We start from the raw sequence: 23,212 nt of genomic DNA on the forward strand, positions 1-23,212 counted from the left end.
TCACTTTGGCAATTAGTATTTTGAATTGTAAAAATGTAAATAAATTAGGAACTTTTCAATAAATATTACCCTTAAAATCTACAGATTTGAGGTTTTTCATTTCAATATGAATCCCGTCGTTTTCAGTTCGTCCTAGAATAAGTAATGAAATATAGGCAGCAAATTTTTGACATTTTTCATTAATCGATGTATACTTCATTCAAATTTATTTTAGCAGTCGGTTGGCCATGAAATAATTTTCTCAAGTTTTTGTTACTAGAACGGAGTAAGGTTGGCACTCATGAAATGTCGTTAATGTCATAACGCCGTTGCCACAACTAATATCAATTTTTATTACGAAAATTCGAAAATGCCGAAAGTGATTGAAAAAAGAGACAGGGTTTCAGGAAGTGCTATTTAGAATTCAGGTCCGCTCATTCAAATAGTTATACCCTGATATTCTAAAATCCACAATACGTCAGACGGTAGCGAACATCTTCAAGGTAAGAGAATTTATATAATGTTTCATCTGAATCTAAACGACTTATATTTCAGCTGAATATTTCCACAATCAGAAAGATTGTGAATGAAGAGTATGACAAAGAATTTCCTTCTATTGTGAGACCCAAAAAAGTTGTGGCATTTGAGAATTTTATGTCTGCGTGAATTATGCGAAAAGTTTACTACAGGATTTTCGATAAATGTCATCGGAGAATGAGTTCCCTAAAATGGATTTTTCTGTTTTTCATTTGACTTGTCCTATACAATGTAAATGTCTTAAGGTACTAATAAATACCTAAATATTATAATTACATCAATATATTAAGATGAATAGCCACAAATACGCGCAAGTTGCCCTGTTACTGTTTATTCATGTGAAATTTTTGTTCAACTGTGAAGTTGCATCTTAACTTGAAACTTCCTTCAACTCCTTTTACTTATATTGATGCAAGATGATTTTTATTGAAAAATTTAACATTCTTGTAATTATCTGTTAATTCCTTCGGGAGATACCCATTGCCAACCACTGCACCATATGCATTTCATCTTTGGGTTAATATTTTTGAAATCTACAAATGATGTAAGCCAAAGAAGATAACGAACATTAACTCTCCTCAAGCTAGTGCATATTATGATATTATACTGATCCCTTGTATTTTCCATGCAAATAACTGGATTTGGTATGCCTTCAATCAGTTTGTATAAACTTCAATTATGTTCGTCAGATATTTTCCGAAGAGATTCGACATTGTGATAAAATACGTAATAACAGAAACTTTTACGTAGAACGGGCAACATAGCGTTGATTCAAAACCCAAAAATGTTTTGACAAGCTTCATAACCCCACATTTTCGTACTATACAGAGTGAAATGTGTCAAATTTCCATGGCCAACCGACTGCTAAAATAAAGTTGAATGGAGTATAGGTATATCGTTGGATTGATGGCCACTTGTTGCTGAATCAAAAAAAAAATTAGTCTCAAAAGGTTCAAAACTACATAGTATTTTATTGTTGAAACGTTTGCTGTAAGTTTCTGATAGAATGGTTATTATTGCTTTCAACTAGATCACGTTGATATATCTTATATCTTCCAGAAAAACAGTAGATAAAAAATACCGTACTAAATAATTTTATTCAAATTATTATTGGTATTGAAATTGACATATTTCATATTTCTTTTAATTTTTGCAATGGCTTCTGATGTTGTTTCAAGAATACTATAATACTTATTGTCATTTCATCAACTGAGGGTGTCAGAAGGCAAGGGGTATAAGTACAAAAAAATTTATTGAGATATTTTAATTTGTTAAATTTTTACCCAAGAACAATCCTAGCAACTGGAAATCCATGAGTTATACAGCACACATTATTTATTTTGAGCATTATTTTGCTTTCAGGGCCGTAGTTTGTTACAGAGTTGTTGAACATGCAACTTTCGAAAAAAATTTTTTTTTTCAGATAGGATCCAAGTTTACTTGGATCATTGAAGCTCTAAAAAACTGTTAAAATATGATGAGTAGTAATATTTCTTTTTGATAAATTACAACACTAAGACTTGTCGAATGTATATACAAATCTGCATGTGCATTAATATTTTACTCGAGTATAACATCGATGTAGATTCAGATTTGTAGTAAAACAAGAAGAAGAATTGTATAAAACACCCTTTCAACACAATTTAAAATTTCACTACCATCAAAATATAGGTAGTTGTCCAGCCAATATAATGATAATAATGCACATGCACTCAAAGTAGGACCAAGTTGAATGTTCAGCATGCATATACAGTCATAGTTATCCATACCTAAAAAATAAATTAAAGGAGTATAAGTTAATCTGCTAAGTGTATTTATAGTATTTATAGTTCCTTCTTTTGGACTTGGCTATTCGATATTGGACTGAAGGCTTCTCCAACTCTCAGATAATAAAAATTGAATAGAAAGTAACTATGCATAAAGAAAAACATAAAAATGAAGATATGCTTATGTTGATGACAAACATCTCAGTTAAATTCTATTCAAACAGGCCAGAGTTCTAGAAATTTAGAGAAGAGTGGTTCCGAAAAGAATATACATACCTCCTTCAATTACAGAACCGATAACATTCACAGACTCTAAATGGTCATTTGAATCATCGAAAAAATTGTGCGGCACAGTTGGAAAATTTATTGCACCATAATTAGGTACCTACCATTTTTGTATACAGGTCTCTAAACTTGTCAGATTATTGTTTATTTCCCTCAAGAATTGAGGCTTCCATAGAATTTGTATTCGAAGAAATTTCATGATGTATACATAATCCTTCGATAATAATGCGCATTTATGATGATTAAACACTGGGCTAATGTCAGGTAAAATAGTGTAAATGTAGTAAAATAGTTGGTGTAAAAATAAATTCGGTATATCAAGAATCTGCAGAACTGACTAAATATAAAATTGATGAAAATTTTACACGTACAGGATGTCCGACTAAAATTGTCTCTATACCTTATTGTGGAAACTAAAGGAGCTAGAAGAAAAAGTTTATTACAAAAATTGTTTGTTTTGATTAAACTTTTATTTTTTATAACTCAACTCAATACAGGGTGCTCCGTTTTTTCCCTGTATATAATTGAATTTATGAATTTCTTGTCAAATTTTAAGGTAATTGTGGTATGACAAGGTGGGTTATAAGAAATAAAATTTCAATCGATTACAGACAAGTTTTGTATTTAACTTTTTCAACGACCTCCTTTAGTTTCCACAATAAGGTATAGGGACACTTCAACCTAGACACCTAGTACAAATATAAGCTTTTGCGAGCTGAAAATCTACCCATAATCAAACAAGGTTTTAACCTTGAACACTATTGAGTTCGGTTTATATTGTGCCTCTCAGATTATGATCCCGTATCCAAACAAAAGCTTTATTTTTCATGATCTGCTCTTAACTGAAAACTATAAACAATATAAATTCCTGTGAATTGAACAAGTTTGTGAGAAATGAACTGTTATTATAGAACTGTGCATTTCACTTATCAAAACGAAAACAGATAAAACCAAAACTATGGCACTACAACGATAATGAACTCAACAAATTCAGCAGGACATGTATGGTGAAATAATGAAGAATTTTCAAGAGAGATATAGAGAAAATCGAAGTTAATCTAATGTAAGAGACGGCTTAAAGAATGATAGCAGCAATGGATTTCAAAGAGAACAATAACAATATGAAACAAGCGAAGAGTTCTCTTACCCTTCTACTCGTTCGAAAACCTATCCCTATACAGGCTGGGCAAAATTCGTTGTCTACTGAAGGGATCTCGAGAACTATAGCAGCTAGAATAAAACGGATGACACATTCTCTAGCTCTGTTTTCCTTTCTATTCTTAATCTGAAAACACATCCAGCCTAACGGTCATAGATTTGGAATTATGAACGAAAATTGAGAAAATGTCATTTTTAATGAAGCTGAATAACTCGCTTATTCGAACTCTTATTCGAAATCCGTTGTTACAATCTACAGGCACTTTTTCATGAGGAATTCGAAAATGATATTAAGACATTTTTCGATCCAAGCATTTTCGAGATACCAAAGGTATTTCTGATTTTTCAAATGTAAACTATAGTTGAAAGTTCCTTCATCTTGCTCCAATTTTTTTGCTGATTTCAAAAATGTATCATATGTTGCTATCCACATAAATACAACGTAAAAAAAAAATCAATACTTTTTCCTGCTTTTCGATTTTCTGTTGAATTATAAGTAGGCTGGGTTACCATAGCAACCGTTAAATATGCATTATATTTTGTGAACCTGGGCCTCTATGACTTGAATCACGGATTGCTGAATAAATATTTCGATGAGTAATTTGCTATCGTTTGTTTTTGTTCTCGCGATGTTTGGCATGCTTATCTTATGATGGTTCGTTGACAGATGTACCTATTTTTCATCATCTTACTTCTGTAATGAATTTGATTTATAATATAACTGTCTCGTGAAGATTCTTTCACAAATAGAAAAACGATAATTGAATACATCTTCTTCTTTAATAATCGGACGAAAGTCTTTTACTCTCATTGAAAAGGTATCGATCTTGATATCGATATATAAAAAAAATAATTATTCGTCAGTTGGTGATTCCTATCGCAGAAGGTTAAGTTCACATAGGATTATGTGGAATTCACGAACGATAATGCATTTTCAACGGTCGCTATGGTTACGCCAGCCTACTGAAAATTCAAGAGTGAATCGAAAAGCAGGAAAAAGTATTGAATTTGTTTTCTTACGTTATATTCATGTGAATAGGGACATATGATACATATGATACAGCAAAAAAATTGCAGCAAGATGAATGAAATTTCAACTATAGTTTACATTTGAAAAATCAGAAATCCCTTTCGTATCTCGAAAATGACTAGTTCGAAAAATTTTTTGATATCATATTCGAATTTTTCATAAAAAAGTGCTTGTAGAATGTAACAACGGATTTCGCATACGAGTTCAAATAAGCGCTTCATTAAAAGTGACAATTTCTCAATTTTCGTTCATAACTCAAAATCTATGAACGTTAGGCTGGATCTGTTTTCAGTTTTGGATTAGTCAAGAAAAAAAAGCTCGGGAATGTGCCGTCCGTTTTCTTTTAGCTGCTATAGTTCTCGAGATCCCCTCAATAGACAACCGATTTTGCCCACCCTGTACAATAAACTGCTTCGTGATGCTCTCGTATACAAAGAAGGGCGGTGAACGCAAATGATCAAGATATTGTCGTTTATTTTCCATTATCATAATATGTTGAATCATAGAATAGAAAAATGATTTATTTCAAACACGCCATAATGCATAAAGTTATCATGAATGCTTTTAAATATATTCCTTGAAAAGTTACGGTACTTTCAACATAAAGGGTTAATTCTGACAGTTCCACGTATTGACCGCTAATTGCTTTTTAATGCCCTTTCACAATATTCTTCTCCCTCCACAATACCTTACCATTTAAGTGCAGGACGGAGTCCTTTGGCTTCAGTATAACTCTTGAAGTTTCGAAGTGCAGCATTTTTTCTTGAGTGTGATTTCGGTCAATCTTAAATTTGTGTTTTGAGAACTTGTTGGACAAACAAAATTTTGCAGTAAGTATGAAAGCGTTCATTTGAAATTTATATAATCTAATCAATATTGTCTGGTGCATTTTTCTTCAACAGTTACCATAAAATATTCATGATACTTTCATTCTTGTTGGTTGGCATATATTTTCAAATAACTCAAAGTAGGTAGTAGATAAATACTAAATATTTTCATGAATAAAATCTGTTCTAGAATAAATTATGATTATGAAATCTTTCATCACAAACAATTAAATTGTTATATTGGTTATTTTTCTATGATACCGCGATTGCAATCACATATTTCTAGTTTCCTGGAACGAGTAAAATAGCTTGTGAATTATGTGTGACGGAATTTTGTTTGTATAGATGATTTTCAAAGCTTGCTGTGAAATCAAAATACTCTTTATCAAGATTATTGATGACAATCTTGCTTTTTTCTGGATTTGTTCTAAGAGTTATTTCAATTATTTTCAGATATGCCACGACTTGTGTCACGAGCAACTACAAGGAAGCACATCATGAGGGAAGTGTATGACTACTCACCACCTGCCGAAAATCAGCAAATAGTGAAAATAACGGCCAGCAAAGGGAACAATCTACACGAAATAGAGACCGCTGATAAAACCAGATTTCTTGTGTCCATGCCAATGAGATACCGCCACTACATGTGGGTTAAACGTGGTAGTTTTGTCATAATACAACCTATTCACGAAGGTGTTAAGGTCAAAGGTGAAATTGTTAGAGTTTTGATCCCCCAACAAATAAAGAATTTCAAGGAAGACAAAATATGGCCTGCTGCGTTCTATGACAAACAAGAATTGGAGGAGAGTGATGATGATAATGACGATGATATCCCAATGAATACTAACAGAGTACAAGCAATGATCGAAATTTACAGTGACAGTGATTCCAGTGAAGATGATCCTAGTGATAACGATCAGAGTGACGATGATGATAGTGTTGGTGAAACGTAACCACCTTCGTAATTACTTATTCGAAAACTTGTATAGAATGTAAATATAATTAAGGAATTGCTAATTAATAAATTTTTCTGAAAATCTCCAAATTTGAATTTTTTCATTTCAATATGAATTTTTAATTCGTCCTAAAGTAGGTTATGAAATTTCACTGCCGCTCGATGTTTTGTAACTGAACATGGCACTCAGCTTGTAACAGATTGACGATATGTGAATAAGTATATCAGTAAACCAGTGGCGAATCAATAAAACTGGGACTCCCAGAACAAAACAAATTTTAGGCCTCTACTTTGTTGGATATATGTAGTATATTTTTTCGGAATTCGAATATATTCATTTAGTGATGATTTTCATTTGTGGGATAGCAGCAATATTCAATTAAATCGTAAATTCTTTTTTCTTGCTCAAGCGAGAAGAGAAAGATGGTTTAAGATGCATTTTTTCTTATTCAATTTATTTCGATTCCAAGTAGGTAATGCCAATATTTCAAGAAATTTCTGATTACAGTAGGTATCTTAATTGTGAAATTATATATTGTCGAGTGAAATTCTGAGTCAAAATTGAAGATCTATAAACTGTTGATGATCTTCCATATATTTATACACTATTTCATCTCTAATTTATATATTTTCAAATTCGTAAGCCTTTTATAATATTTATTCATAGTTTTTTCACTAACGTATTATTGAATTTCAGTTCTCCTGATGAAGAGATTCTAAACAAATAATCTCGAAAGCTCGAGCAAGAAAAAAGAGTTCACGATTTAATTATTGATTTCTGCTATCATATATATTCATATTATCCTGATTCTCTATAGGTACCGAAGTACCCCTAAGAAGCTCCGAAAGCTTGTGGGAGTTCGGAGAATCAGTTGTGTTCTGTGTAGGCTTTGTTACTGTGTCCTTACGCCACCTTAGGCACAGCACTGTTAATTTGAACCCAACAGTGAATGGCATCCCGTAACAGTATGGACTAGAAAATTCCTTCTCTAGCCCGGGATCGATCTCAGTACCTTGCGGTTGCGAAATTCTGAGCGGACGCTTCTAACCAACAGGAAAGAATTACGAATCATATTCATTTAATATGTATATAAACCTTCAAAACATTATGAATATAAACAGGCCACATAGAATGTAACACTGAAATAAATTTACCGAATCGAATCGAATAAGTTGAGAAAGAATATGAAAGAAAACGATTTAGACCATTTAGTACTGATAAGAATAAATAAGATATTCGCAACAGTCACACCAAACAGCTGAATAAGTCGGAGTTTTTGGAAAAAAATTATTATTTGATGAGAAGGATATGGGATATGTATAGAATTGTATTTCAATGTCATCTTTTCAAAACTGAATGAAAAATGTTCATATAGCAACTCTCCTTGTTTTGGCTGTGAAAATTCTTATGCAGCAAACGGTGAAAGATTCATTTCATTTGAAGGGTCCCCAAGAACTTTGTGCGCTTATAAAAAGATCGGCATGCTTTTGGAACTGATGGTAATTTACTATAACATTTTTTATTGTGTATTTTCGTAAAAACATAACAGATATAATTTTCTTCTTACTATCGACCACTATTTATCAATCGAAAAAATTATTTCACATCTGAGTTACAAATATTTCAAGAAACGACCAAGAGTAAAAAAAGAAATAAATTGTACAATCTTGGCACTTTGAAATTCAAACAAGTCTGAGCTTGAACGGGACTGACACTTGAATATGTAGGTATTTGTGATTTGTAGAATTACTTTTCATTCTACTAGACCTAGATCGATCGAAGTCAGCTTCAACTGAAATTGTTGCATCGTGAACATGTTGGGTTGCCTAGGCGCATAGAAAAACATAAAAAAAAAATTCATTTGTCAATCACGCCAAAAATAACGTAGGACGCTTCGAAAGGTTTTTTGAAAAACAAAATAACCTTCTGTAATATCGCCGCATTTATCGCACCATTTGTCATCTCTATTTAAATCATCTATATTAATTGAACCACAGTGATATTAAGCAGTTTTAAGTGGTGTACTTTGTGTCTTCTAACACATTTAATGCACTTAACCTTTAATTTTTTTCAAGCAGTCAGTTATCCATGGGATATTTTCTTAAATTTCTATAACTACAAAAGAGTTAGGTTGCACACATGAATGTCGTTGCCATGATAATTTTTCTTCTTGTAATGGTGCCTCTTCGTTAACAATATTGGTGATTATCATGGCGTGCATGAAATGCTTACTGTTGTTGTGTCGAACCATATCCGTAAGTTCCTTAGCCACGATTTATTTCGTCTACCAGGCCCTCTTCTGCCCTCAACCTTTCCCCGCAGAACGAGCTGCAACAAGTCATATCTCTGGCTGCTTCTCATTATATGCCCGAAATATTCCATAATCCTTCACCAACTTCTACTTGTGCCTTTGTGAACATCACATATGCACTTTTGAATTGTAAAAAATAGATGGTTACGATAGATTTTACCGGATTTTACGATGCAAATATACCTATGCAATTGCTTAAAAGCAAAGAACTGCTTTTTTAATTGAAAACTCCTCTTTCTAATGTTAATATTTCGAGATCGATGGTTTATCAAATGGTATCGAATATATTCAGTGGAAGCAAATTAATGCGATGTTATATCTGAATCTAGTCGACTCATATTTTTTCTGGATAGAAATATATGAATATAATATAAAAAAGATGATATGAAGTGGATGCTGAGGAATTTCCTCAAATTATATCCATTAAGGTGGTGGTCTTGATAATTCAAAAAATGAACACTCTATAATTAAGACACTACTTAATAATTAGGCGAAAGATAATTTGGCGTATAACAAGGGAAAGATAAAACTTTTCGAAATTTTTAATCGTCTAAAGATGGTGAATAAACGCAAAATTTCATGCTATCAGAAGCACGCCAATGCAGTCGTCATCTCTTTCTTCCTAAAATTTTCATAATATAAATGTTTGAATGAAAATGTCAGGTCTGTATTTCTGGATGGAACTTTGATTTACCAACACTGACGTAGGACGTCCTAAGCTTTCAGTCCGAGAGAATGACCACACTGAGAAAACAATTTATTAACTAAAATGCATATATATTAATACCTATAGGAAGGCTTGCCATCTATTGGTCGACAAGTAGGGAATAAATTTTTTTTTGATGTTAAAAATAAATTGATTATTTATTAACTATATATTTTTGGGAAAAAAAGGTTCAGACTAAGATAACAAAACGATATTCACTTCTATCAAATAAACTCTATTTGTACCAAATAAATTAGGCCTCAATAAATTTCTCATTATACCTTATGTTTCCGCTTTGCCATATTTTAGAATTGTGTTTCAACCTGTTGCATAATTTGCGAATTCATGAATGATAGAATCTTCCTAAATGGCCACCATCTGATGCCAAACTGTATATCCAGGGCCGCGCCTAGCCAAAGATGCGCCCCTGGGCGAATAATATAAATCCGCCCCTTTTTGTTATTTCTTAGATTGACATTGTAAATAACAATAAATTGAAAAAATTTGAAAATTTTCAACACGCTTCCGTTTTTCCATTCCGTTTTAGAAACAAGATGGTTTTTTCTCCTCTTTTGACATTTGTAAGTATTCTTCGGATAAAAACAAATCCTCTTTTTTTCTAACGAGGTAGGAGGTCGGCAAGTGTTTTTTGTCGAAAAAAACGACCTGAATGATTTTCATACTCATTCTGATTCTCTGATTCTTATACTCATTCATTGAATTGATGTGGCCGATACTTGACTAAAATCCATAGTTGAAATTAACACAGATTATATGATTTTCACAAATTGAGTTTTAAACCACGACACATGTTTTGCTAACACAATATTCACCCACCTGAAGATGCTATTGTGATAGCGAAACACGTGTCGTGGTTTGAAACTCAATTTGTGAAAATCGTATACTCATTCATTCTGAATGAACAATTACTCTCCTCAAATTATTCTGACAGCGACAAGGCTTTTTTCTAATTTTGACATACAAAGTGACAATTTTTGAAACTCATTGACGTTTTGAAACGTTTCACTTTTCGCAACCAGTTACGCAAAATATTTCGTAACTGATGATTAAACGATACTTGCTTTCATATTAACGTTGTGAAAAATTGAATTATTTCCGTCACTAGACAATTTTGAAGGAATCTCCGAGAGAAGCTTTTAAGGACATTTTTCATACTTTTAATTTGAATTCATAACAACATCATATTCAAAATTAGAAAAAATATTGTGTGAATCACATTGTGAAACACTATTTTTCGTATTTCGCGTTTTTTTGCGCTCATTACGAAAAATAATTCTTTTCCCAACTAGTTGCACAAATTATTAATTCACCACTATTAACCAGTAGGAAATATTCTTATTCAGTGGTGAAAAAACAATATGTTATATGAAATTTGGCTGCGGCACGCATGGAAATTCTAAATCAGAACTGCACCATAAATATTAAGAAAATATATATCATCTTAATGTTATTACGGCAGTACGATAGTAGAATGAATAATGAATCTATAATTCACCTTAATTGAGTCTCAGTGTATAACACGATTTGCAGTTCAACATCTAAGTAGGATTCACGATGCACTTTTTCTTGCAAATAACGTACGTCTGTTTGGCATCAGGGGCGGAATTTTAAGTTTGGACTAGAAAACTTCTCGTGTAAAAAAGTTCATAGCATCAAATGAATATCTAGTCGGACGCAAATGCACAAATTTATCTAATATCCGAAATCATTAAAGGCGCCGCCGTCCTATCATAATCCTAAATATAACTGTCACGGTAGTGGACACTTTTTTATTACAACTTATTAAGGATATAACTTATCAAGTTTGTCGGCATTCTCTTTTATGAGCGTTATCCCATCATCGATCGTTTTTTGGTTTCGAGACGGCTTCTTTGATATTTCTGAAAGGATTTTTATTTTCAATTCTCCAATACAATCACATCGTTGTTTTCCGAAAGGGGTGCAAGATACAACCAAGTTTCCATATTCTTAATCTATAGAAATATACGAGGGGCTCATAAATTTTCGAGATTCATATTATTTTATGCATTAATTATCAAAAAGTAATTTTCGGATTTCATTATAATTGTGCGAAATTTATTTCTGGAATATGATCCATGAAAGACCGTTATGCGACCGGGTCGCCTGAGGCGCCCCTATAGACTCGGCGCCCCTGGGCCTTGCCCATTCTGTCCCTGAGGGCGGCGCGGCCCTGTGTATATCGAGTGTTTTATATAATATACTATATAGAGGTAGGGGATATCTGTCTCAATGAACCATTTATGATGCAGGTACACCATGAAAAGATAATAGACATGAAGAAGCGGCAGGGGAAGTGGATTTTCTGAAACTCAATGGTTAATTTGGCAGAATTTTTTTTCTGAGTTTAAGTCCACATCGTTCATTTAAAAATATCGTAGAGTATATATGGAAAGTCTTTGATTGAGATTTAAATTTTTTCATTTTTCTTTTTTTTATTCGCGTTGAAAACTGATATGCTGGTTCAAACTGAATGATGTATATACTATATTTTACTACTCAAGTGCCGGGTAAAGTACCCTTGTCTTCAGTATAAGTTTTTAAGTTCCAGAGTGCGGAATATTCTCCAGAGTGTGCTTTCGGTCTATCCGTAAGTTAGGTGTGCCCTGAAGATTGGAATATTTGAATTCCTGAACGTAAAAGACTATTTGGAAGCCAAAATTTTGCAGTAAGTAACAATTATTCTCACTATAATAAATCAATATTTTCAATTTTTTATATATTGTTCGCTATTTGAAAGCAATCTTTTCCATTTCTAATTAAATTTGTCGGTTCTGTTGCTAATTTTACCTTTCATTGTAGTACCTACCTATCCAAGGAGGATTTCACGCTAGCAATATTTCATACTATTTTTAATTAGTTTACATCTCATTCAATTTTGTGGAGTTAGAAGGTTGTACCGAATCGAACTATTTTCACATTTTCTTATTTCCATTCTCTAAACTCCAGAAATAAATATTTCTTTTCATGAGTATCGATTTCTACAGAAAAAATATTGTTTCAAATGTTCAGAAAAAAAGCACTTCGGTTTGACGTCAAGGTGAGAGACCATTTATGACATGTATCATCAAAAATCATTAAATTGTATGAGCCAATATTGTCTCCAGTATCAATCAGTTTTCTACCATACCGCAATTTCATATCAACACTGGGCGATGAATAATATTCAGTGACGACATTTTCTCAGTATATGGAGGAGTATTTGTGTGCACCTCAGTTAAAATGGCGGTCTTATCAGCTAATCCGAAATACCCTGTGACAATGTGTCTTCCTGATTACGGGTTTTATCTGAATTATAATTGATTTTCTTTGTGTTTTTCGAAAGAAATGTCAAACTAGAATATTTTCTGAGTTGCAAAACTTGATGGAGCATGGAATTTTTTATTTTTGTTGATAAGAATCCCAGGAAATTATGAAGAGACCGCAGATAAAACCAGATTTCTTGTGTCCATGCCAATGAGATACCGCCACTACATGTGGGTTAAACCTGGTAGGTTCGTCATAATACAACCTATTCAGGAAGGTGTTAAGGTCAAAGGTGAAATTGTTAGAGTTTTGATCACCCAACATATAAAGTATTACAAGGAAGACAAAATATGGCCTGCTGCGTTCTATGAAAAACCAGAATTGGAGGAAAGTGATGATGATAACGACGATGGTATCCCAAGGAATAGTAACAGAGTACAAGCAATGATCGAAATCTCCAGTGGCAATGATTCTAGTGAAGATGATCCCAGTGACAGTGATCAAAGCGACGATGATAGTGTTGGTGAAACGTAATCACTTTGGCAATTAGTATTTTGAATTGTAAAAATGTAAATAAATTAGGAACTTTTCAATAAATATTACCCTTAAAATCTACAGATTTGAGGTTTTTCATTTCAATATGAATCCCGTCGTTTTCAGTTCGTCCTAGAATAAGTAATGAAATATAGGCAGCAAATTTTTGACATTTTTCATTAATCGATGTATACTTCATTCAAATTTATTTTAGCAGTCGGTTGGCCATGAAATAATTTTCTCAAGTTTTTGTTACTAGAACGGAGTAAGGTTGGCACTCATGAAATGTCGTTAATGTCATAACGCCGTTGCCACAACTAATATCAATTTTTATTACGAAAATTCGAAAATGCCGAAAGTGATTGAAAAAAGAGACAGGGTTTCAGGAAGTGCTATTTAGAATTCAGGTCCGCTCATTCAAATAGTTATACCCTGATATTCTAAAATCCACAATACGTCAGACGGTAGCGAACATCTTCAAGGTAAGAGAATTTATATAATGTTTCATCTGAATCTAAACGACTTATATTTCAGCTGAATATTTCCACAATCAGAAAGATTGTGAATGAAGAGTATGACAAAGAATTTCCTTCTATTGTGAGACCCAAAAAAGTTGTGGCATTTGAGAATTTTATGTCTGCGTGAATTATGCGAAAAGTTTACTACAGGATTTTCGATAAATGTCATCGGAGAATGAGTTCCCTAAAATGGATTTTTCTGTTTTTCATTTGACTTGTCCTATACAATGTAAATGTCTTAAGGTACTAATAAATACCTAAATATTATAATTACATCAATATATTAAGATGAATAGCCACAAATACGCGCAAGTTGCCCTGTTACTGTTTATTCATGTGAAATTTTTGTTCAACTGTGAAGTTGCATCTTAACTTGAAACTTCCTTCAACTCCTTTTACTTATATTGATGCAAGATGATTTTTATTGAAAAATTTAACATTCTTGTAATTATCTGTTAATTCCTTCGGGAGATACCCATTGCCAACCACTGCACCATATGCATTTCATCTTCGGGTTAATATTTTTGAAATCTACAAATGATGTAAGCCAAAGAAGATAACGAACATTAACTCTCCTCAAGCTAGTGCATATTATGATATTATACTGATCCCTTGTATTTTCCATGCAAATAACTGGATTTGGTATGCCTTCAATCAGTTTGTATAAACTTCAATTATGTTCGTCAGATATTTTCCGAAGAGATTCGACATTGTGATAAAATACGTAATAACAGAAACTTTTACGTAGAACGGGCAACATAGCGTTGATTCAAAACCCAAAAATGTTTTGACAAGCTTCATAACCCCACATTTTCGTACTATACAGAGTGAAATGTGTCAAATTTCCATGGCCAACCGACTGCTAAAATAAAGTTGAATGGAGTATAGGTATATCGTTGGATTGATGGCCACTTGTTGCTGAATCAAAAAAAAAATTAGTCTCAAAAGGTTCAAAACTACATAGTATTTTATTGTTGAAACGTTTGCTGTAAGTTTCTGATAGAATGGTTATTATTGCTTTCAACTAGATCACGTTGATATATCTTATATCTTCCAGAAAAACAGTAGATAAAAAATACCGTACTAAATAATTTTATTCAAATTATTATTGGTATTGAAATTGACATATTTCATATTTCTTTTAATTTTTGCAATGGCTTCTGATGTTGTTTCAAGAATACTATAATACTTATTGTCATTTCATCAACTGAGGGTGTCAGAAGGCAAGGGGTATAAGTACAAAAAAATTTATTGAGATATTTTAATTTGTTAAATTTTTACCCAAGAACAATCCTAGCAACTGGAAATCCATGAGTTATACAGCACACATTATTTATTTTGAGCATTATTTTGCTTTCAGGGCCGTAGTTTGTTACAGAGTTGTTGAACATGCAACTTTCGAAAAAAAAATTTTTTTTTTCAGATAGGATCCAAGTTTACTTGGATCATTGAAGCTCTAAAAAACTGTTAAAATATGATGAGTAGTAATATTTCTTTTTGATAAATTACAACACTAAGACTTGTCGAATGTATATACAAATCTGCATGTGCATTAATATTTTACTCGAGTATAACATCGATGTAGATTCAGATTTGTAGTTAAACAAGAAGAAGAATTGTATAAAACACCCTTTCAACACAATTTAAAATTTCACTACCATCAAAATATAGGTAGTTGTCCAGCCAATATAATGATAATAATGCACATGCACTCAAAGTAGGACCAAGTTGAATGTTCAGCATGCATATACAGTCATAGTTATCCATACCTAAAAAATAAATTAAAGGAGTATAAGTTAATCTGCTAAGTGTATTTATAGTATTTATAGTTCCTTCTTTTGGACTTGGCTATTCGATATTGGACTGAAGGCTTCTCCAACTCTCAGATAATAAAAATTGAATAGAAAGTAACTATGCATAAAGAAAAACATAAAAATGAAGATATGCTTATGTTGATGACAAACATCTCAGTTAAATTCTATTCAAACAGGCCAGAGTTCTAGAAATTTAGAGAAGAGTGGTTCCGAAAAGAATATACATACCTCTTTCAATTACAGAACCGATAACATTCACAGACTCTAAATGGTCATTTGAATCATCGAAAAAATTGTGCGGCACAGTTGGAAAATTTATTGCACCATAATTAGGTACCTACCATTTTTGTATACAGGTCTCTAAACTTGTCAGATTATTGTTTATTTCCCTCAAGAATTGAGGCTTCCATAGAATTTGTATTCGAAGAAATTTCATGATGTATACATAATCCTTCGATAATAATGCGCATTTATGATGATTAAACACTGGGCTAATGTCAGGTAAAATAGTGTAAATGTAGTAAAATAGTTGGTGTAAAAATAAATTCGGTATATCAAGAATCTGCAGAACTGACTAAATATAAAATTGATGAAAATTTTACACGTACAGGATGTCCGACTCAAATTGTCTCTATACCTTATTGTGGAAACTAAAGGAGCTAGAAGAAAAAGTTTATTACAAAAATTGTTTGTTTTGATTAAACTTTTATTTTTTATAACTCAACTCAATACAGGGTGCTCCGTTTTTTCCCTGTATATAATTGAATTTATGAATTTCTTGTCAAATTTTAAGGTAATTGTGGTATGACAAGGTGGGTTATAAGAAATAAAATTTCAATCGATTACAGACAAGTTTTGTATTTAACTTTTTCAACGACCTCCTTTAGTTTCCACAATAAGGTATAGGGACACTTCAACCTAGACACCTAGTACAAATATAAGCTTTTGCGAGCTGAAAATCTACCCATAATCAAACAAGGTTTTAGCCTTGAACACTATCGAGTTCGGTTTATATTGTGCCTCCAAGATTATGATCCCGTATCCAAACAAAAGCTTTATTTTTCATGATCTGCTCTTAACTGAAAACTATTAACAATATAAATTCCTGTGAATTGAACAAGTTTGTGAGAAATGAACTGTTATTATAGAACTGTGCATTTCACTAATCAAAACGAAAACAGATAAAACCAAAACTATGGCACTACAACGATAATGAACTCAACAAATTCAGCAGGACATGTATGGTGAAATAATGAAGAATTTTCAAGAGAGATATAGAGAAAATCGAAGTTAATCTAATGTAAGAGACGGCTTAAAGAATTCAACAACAACTACGAAACTAGAATCTCATCTTGGAGAACGATCAATGTGTGATAAATTGAATGACAACTTCATTCTATTGTTCGAAAATTATTTCCAAGAAGTGATAGCAGCAATGGATTTCATAGAGAACAATAACAATATGAAACAAGCGAAGAGTTCTCTTACCCTTCTACTCGTTCGAAAACCTATCCCTGTAAAGGCTGGGCAAAATTCGTTGTCTACTGAAGGGATCTCGAGAACTATAGCAGCTAGAATAAAACGGATGACACATTCTCTAGCTCTGTTTTCCTTTCTATTCTTAATCTGAAAACACATCCAGCCTAACGGTCATAGATTTGGAATTATGAACGAAAATTGAGAAATTGTCATTTTTAATGAAGCTGAATAACTCGCTTATTCGAACTCTTATTCGAAATCCGTTGTTACAATCTACAGGCACTTTTTCATGAGGAATTCGAAAATGATATTAAGACATTTTTCGATCCAAGCATTTTCGAGATACCAAAGGTATTTCTGATTTTTCAAATGTAAACTATAGTTGAAAGTTCCTTCATCTTGCTCCAATTTTTTTGCTGATTTCAAAAATGTATCATATGTTGCTATTCACATAAATACAACGTAAAAAAAAAATCAATACTTTTTCCCGCTTTTCGATTCTCTGTTGAATTATAAGTAGGCTGGGTTACCATAGCAACCGTTAAATATGCATTATATTTTGTGAACCTGGGCCTCTATGACTTGAATCACGGATTGCTGAATAAATAATTCGATGAGTAATTTGCTATCGTTTGTTTTTGTTCTCGCGATGTTTGGCATGCTTATCTTATGATGGTTCGTTGACAGATGTACCTATTTTTCATCATCTTACTTCTGTAATGAATTTGATTTATAATATAACAAATAGAAAAACGATAATTGAATACATCTTCTTCTTTAATAATCGGACGAAAGTCTTTTACTCTCATTGAAAAGGTATCGATCTTGATATCGATATATAAAAAAAATAATTATTCGTCAGTTGGTGATTCCTATCGCAGAAGGTTAAGTTCACATAGGATTATGTGGAATTCACGAACGATAATGCATTTTCAACGATCGCTATGGTTACGCCAGCCTACTGAAAATTCAAGAGTGAATCGAAAAGCAGGAAAAAGTATTGAATTTGTTTTCTTACGTTATATTCATGTGAATAGGGACATATGATACATATGATACAGCAAAAAAATTGCAGCAAGATGAATGAAATTTCAACTATAGTTTACATTTGAAAAATCAGAAATCCCTTTCGTATTTCGAAAATGACTGGTTCGAAAAATTTCTTGATATCATATTCGAATTCCTCATAAAAAAGTGCCTGTAGAATGTAACAACGGATTTCGCATACGAGTTCAAATAAGCTCTTCATTAAAAATGACAATTTCTCAATTTTCGTTCATAACTCAAAATCTATGAACGTTAGGCTGGATCTGTTTTCAGTTTTGGATTAGTCAAGAAAAAAGAGTTCGGGAATGTGCCGTCCGTTTTCTTCTAGCTGCTATAGTTCTCGAGATCCCCTCAATAGACAACCGATTTTGCCCACCCTGTACAATAAACTGCTTCGTGATGCTCTCGTATACAAAGAAGGGCGGTGAACGCAAATGATCAAGATATTGTCGTTTACTTTCCATTATCATAATATGTTGAATCATAGAATAGAAAAATGATTTATTTCAAACACGCCATAATGCATAAAGTTATCATGAATGCTTTTAAATATATTCCTTGAAAAGTTACGGTACTTTCAACATAAAGGGTTAATTCTGACAGTTCCACGTATTGACCGCTAATTGCTTTTTAATGCCCTTTCACAATATTCTTCTCCCTCCACAATACCTTACCATTTAAGTGCAGGACGGAGTCCTTTGGCTTCAGTATAACTCTTGAAGTTTCGAAGTGCAGCATTTTTTCTTGAGTGTGATTTTGGTCAATCTTAAATTTGTGTTTTGAGAACTTGTTGGACAAACAAAATTTTGCAGTAAGTATGAAAGCGTTCATTTGAAATTTATATAATCTAATCAATATTGTCTGGTGCTTTTTTCTTCAACAGTTACCATAAAATATTCATGATACTTTCATTCTTGTTGGTTGGCATATATTTTCAAATAACTCAAAGTAGGTAGTAGATAAATACTAAATATTTTCATGAATAAAATCTGTTCTAGAATAAATTATGATTTTGAAATCGATCATCACAAACAATTAAATTGTTATATTAGTTATTTTTCTATGATACCGCAATTGCAATTGAATTGTTATATTGGTTATTTTTCTATGATACCGCGATTGCAATCACATATTTCTAGTTTCCTGGAACGAGTAAAATAACTTGTGAATTATGTGTGACGGAATTTTGTTTGTATAGATGATTTTCAAAGCTTGCTGTGAAATCAAAATACTCTTTATCAAGATTATTGATGACAATCTTGCTTTTTTCTGGATTTGTTCTAAGAGTTATTTCAATTATTTTCAGATATGCCACGACTTGTGTCACGAGCAACTACAAGGAAGCACATCATGAGGGAAGTGTATGACTACTCACCACCTGCCGAAAATCAGCAAATAGTGAAAATAACGGCCAGCAAAGGGAACAATCTACACGAAATAGAGACCGCAGATAAAACCAGATTTCTTGTGTCCATGCCAATGAGATACCGCCACTACATGTGGGTTAAACGTGGTAGTTTTGTCATAATACAACCTATTCACGAAGGTGTTAAGGTCAAAGGTGAAATTGTTAGAGTTTTGATCCCCCAACAAATAAAGAATTTCAAGGAAGACAAAATATGGCCTGCTGCGTTCTATGACAAACATGAATTGGAGGAGAGTGATGATGATAATGACGATGATATCCCAATGAATACTAACAGAGTACAAGCAATGATCGAAATTTACAGTGACAGTGATTCCAGTGAAGATGATCCTAGTGATAACGATCAGAGTGACGATGATGATAGTGTTGGTGAAACGTAACCACCTTCGTAATTACTTATTCGAAAACTTGTATAGAATGTAAATATAATTAAGGAATTGCTAATTAATAAATTTTTCTGAAAATCTCCAAATTTGAATTTTTTCATTTCAATATGAATTTTTAATTCGTCCTAAAGTAGGTTATGAAATTTCACTGCCGCTCGATGTTTTGTAACTGAACATGGCACTCAGCTTGTAACAGATTGACGATATGTGAATAAGTATATCAGTAATCCAGTGGCGAATCAATAAAACTGGGACTCCCAGAACGAAACAAATTTTAGGCCTCTACTTTGTTGGATATATGTAGTATATTTTTTCGGAATTCGAATATATTCATTTAGTGATGATTTTCATTTGTGGGATAGCAGCAATATTCAATTAAATCGTAAATTCTTTTTTCTTGCTCAAGCGAGAAGAGAAAGGTGGTTTAAGATGCATTTTTTCTTATTCAATTTATTTCGATTCCAAGTAGGTAATGCCTATATTTCAAGAAATTTCTAATTACAGTAGTAGTATCTTAATTGTGAAATTATATATTGTCGAGTGAAATTCTGTGTCAAAATTGAAGATCTATAAACTGTTGATGATCTTCCATATATTTGTACACTATTTCAACTCTAATTTATATATTTTCAATTTCGTAAGCCTTTTATAATATTCATTTTTAGTTTTTTCACTAACGTATTATTGAATTTCAGTTCTCCTGGTGAAGAGATTCTAAATAAATAATCTCGAAAGCTCGAGCAAGAAAAAAGAGTTCACGATTTAATTATTGATTTCTGCTATCATATATATTCATATTATCCTGATTCTCTATAGGTACCGAAGTACCCCTAAGAAGCTCCGAAAGCTTGTGGGAGTTCGGAGAATCAGTTGTGTTCTGTGTAGGCTTTGTTACTGTGTCCTTACGCCACCTTAGGCACAGCACTGTTAATTTGAACCCAACAGTGAATGGCATCCCGTAACAGTATGGACTAGAAAATTCCTTCTCTAGCCCGGGATCGATCTCAGTACCTTGCGGTTGCGAAATTCTGAGCGGACGCTTCTAACCAACAGGAAAGAATTACGAATCATATTCATTTAATATGTATATAAACCTTCAAAACATTATGAATATAAACAGGCCACATAGAATGTAACACTGAAATAAATTTACCGAATCGAATAAGTTGAGAAAGAATATGAAAGAAAACGATTTAGACCATTTAGTACTGATAAGAATAAATAAGATATTCGCAACAGTCACACCAAACAGCTGCATAAGTCGGAATTTTTGGAAAAAAATTATTATTTGATGAGAAGGATATGGGATATGTATAGAATTGTATTTCAATGTCATCTTTTCAAAACTGAATGAAAAATGTTCATATAGCAACTCTCCTTGTTTTGGCTGTGACAATTCTTATGCAGCAAACGGTGAAAGATTCATTTCATTTGAAGGGTCCCCAGGAACTTTGTGCGCTTATAAAAAGATCGGCATGCTTTTGGAACTGATGGTAATTTACTATAACATTTTTTATTGTGTATTTTCGTAAAAACATAACAGATATAATTTTCTTCTTACTATCGACCACTATTTATCAATCGAAAAAATTATTTCACATCTGAGTTACAAATATTTCAAGAAACGACCAAGATTAAAAAAAGAAATAAATTGTACAATCTTGGCACTTTGAAATTCAGACAAGTCTGAGCTTGAACGGGACTGACACTTGAATATGTAGGTATTTGTGATTTGTAGAATTACTTTTCATTCTACTAGACCTAGATCGATCGAAGTCAGCTTCAACTGAAATTGTTGCATCGTGAACATGTTGGGTTGCCTAGGCGCATAGAAAAACATAAAAAAAAATTCATTTGTCAACACGCCAAAAATAACGTAGGACGCTTCGAAAGGTTTTTTGAAAAACAAAATAGTCTTCTGTAATATCGCCGCATTTATCGCACCATTTGTCATCTCTATTTAAATCATCTATATTAATTGAACCACAGTGATATTAAGCAGTTTTAAGTGGTGTACTTTGTGTGTTCTAACACATTTAATGCACTTAACCTTTAATTTTTTTCAAACAGTCAGTTATCAATGGGATATTTTCTTAAATTTCTATAACTACAAAAGAGTTAGGTTGCACACATGAATGTCGTTGCCATGATAATTTTTCTTCTTGTAATGGTGCCTCTTCGTTAACAATATTGGTGATTATCATGGCGTGCATGAAATGCTTACTGTTGTTGTGTCGAACCATATCCGTAAGTTCCTTAGCCACGATTTATTTCGTCTACCAGGCCCTCTTCTGCCCTCAACCTTTCCCCGCAGAATGAGCTGCAACAAGTCATATCTCTGGCTGCTTCTCATTATATGCCCGAAATATTCCATAATCATTCACCAACTTCTACTTGTGCCTTTGTGAACATCACATATGCACTTTTGAATTGTAAAAAATAGATGGTTACGATAGATTTTACCGGATTTTACGATGCAAATATACCTATGCAATTGCTTAAAAGCAAAGAACTGCTTTTTTAATTGAAAACTCCTCTTTCTAGTGTTAATATTTCGAGATCGATGGTTCATCAAATGGTATCGAATATATTCAGTGGAAGCAAATTAATGCGATGTTATATCTGAATCTAGTCGACTCATATTTTTTCTGGATATAAATATATGAATATAATATAAAAAAGATGATATAAAGTGGATGCTGAGGAATTTCCTCAAATTATATCCATAAAGGTGGTGGTCTTGATAATTCAAAAAATGAACACTCTATAATTAAGACACTTTTCGAAATTTTTAATCGTCTAAAGATGGTGAATAAACGCAAAATTTCATGCTATCAGAAGCACGCCAATGCAGTCGTCATCTCTTTCTTCCTAAAATTTTCATAATATAAATGTTTGAATGAAAATGTCAGGTCTGTATTTCTGGATGTAACTTTGATTTACCAACACTGACGTAGGACGTCCTAAGCTTTCAGTCCGAGAGAATGACTACACTGAGAAAACAATTTATTAACTAAAATGCATATACAGGGTGTCCGGGGAGTAACTGTACATACTCATACCAGAGATAGTGTTGGACTAGCTGATTACGGATTGACTATAAAAAATTAATTTCTGGATTTCCCTAGAAAGCTACAGGGGGATTTTCCAACTTTATGGAAATACTTA

At 32.6% G+C, this 23,212-nt stretch overlaps 3 protein-coding genes across 3 annotated transcripts; all 3 read left to right on the top strand.

Annotated features, from left to right (window-relative positions):
* The first annotated feature begins 5,232 nt into the window (after positions 1 to 5,232).
* On the top strand, positions 5,233 to 6,627 carry LOC123314274 (probable RNA-binding protein EIF1AD). Its single transcript, XM_044899443.1, has 2 exons — positions 5,233 to 5,585; positions 6,036 to 6,627. Exon 2 carries the CDS (start codon positions 6,038 to 6,040, stop codon positions 6,533 to 6,535), a length of 498 nt encoding a protein of 165 aa, XP_044755378.1. The 5' UTR covers positions 5,233 to 5,585; positions 6,036 to 6,037; the 3' UTR covers positions 6,536 to 6,627.
* A 6,441-nt stretch (positions 6,628 to 13,068) lies between these two features.
* On the top strand, positions 13,069 to 13,374 carry LOC123313178 (probable RNA-binding protein EIF1AD). The gene has a single exon (XM_044897927.1). It carries the CDS (start codon positions 13,069 to 13,071, stop codon positions 13,372 to 13,374), a length of 306 nt encoding a protein of 101 aa, XP_044753862.1.
* Positions 13,375 to 19,729: 6,355 nt separating this feature from the next.
* LOC123313179 (probable RNA-binding protein EIF1AD) lies at positions 19,730 to 20,038 on the top strand. The gene has a single exon (XM_044897928.1). It carries the CDS (start codon positions 19,730 to 19,732, stop codon positions 20,036 to 20,038), a length of 309 nt encoding a protein of 102 aa, XP_044753863.1.
* The last annotated feature ends 3,174 nt before the right edge of the window (positions 20,039 to 23,212 follow it).

The sequence above is a fragment of the Coccinella septempunctata genome, chromosome 5 (assembly GCF_907165205.1).
Source record: "Coccinella septempunctata chromosome 5, icCocSept1.1, whole genome shotgun sequence".
In the NCBI taxonomy this organism is placed as follows: domain Eukaryota; kingdom Metazoa; phylum Arthropoda; class Insecta; order Coleoptera; family Coccinellidae; genus Coccinella; species Coccinella septempunctata.

Excerpts from the sequence above, each read along its gene's own strand:
- LOC123314274 (XM_044899443.1), top strand. The coding sequence starts at position 6,038 with ATGCCACGACTTGTGTCACGAGCAACTACAAGGAAGCACATCATGAGG.
- LOC123313178 (XM_044897927.1), top strand. The coding sequence starts at position 13,069 with ATGTGGGTTAAACCTGGTAGGTTCGTCATAATACAACCTATTCAGGAA.
- LOC123313179 (XM_044897928.1), top strand. The coding sequence starts at position 19,730 with ATGTGGGTTAAACGTGGTAGTTTTGTCATAATACAACCTATTCACGAA.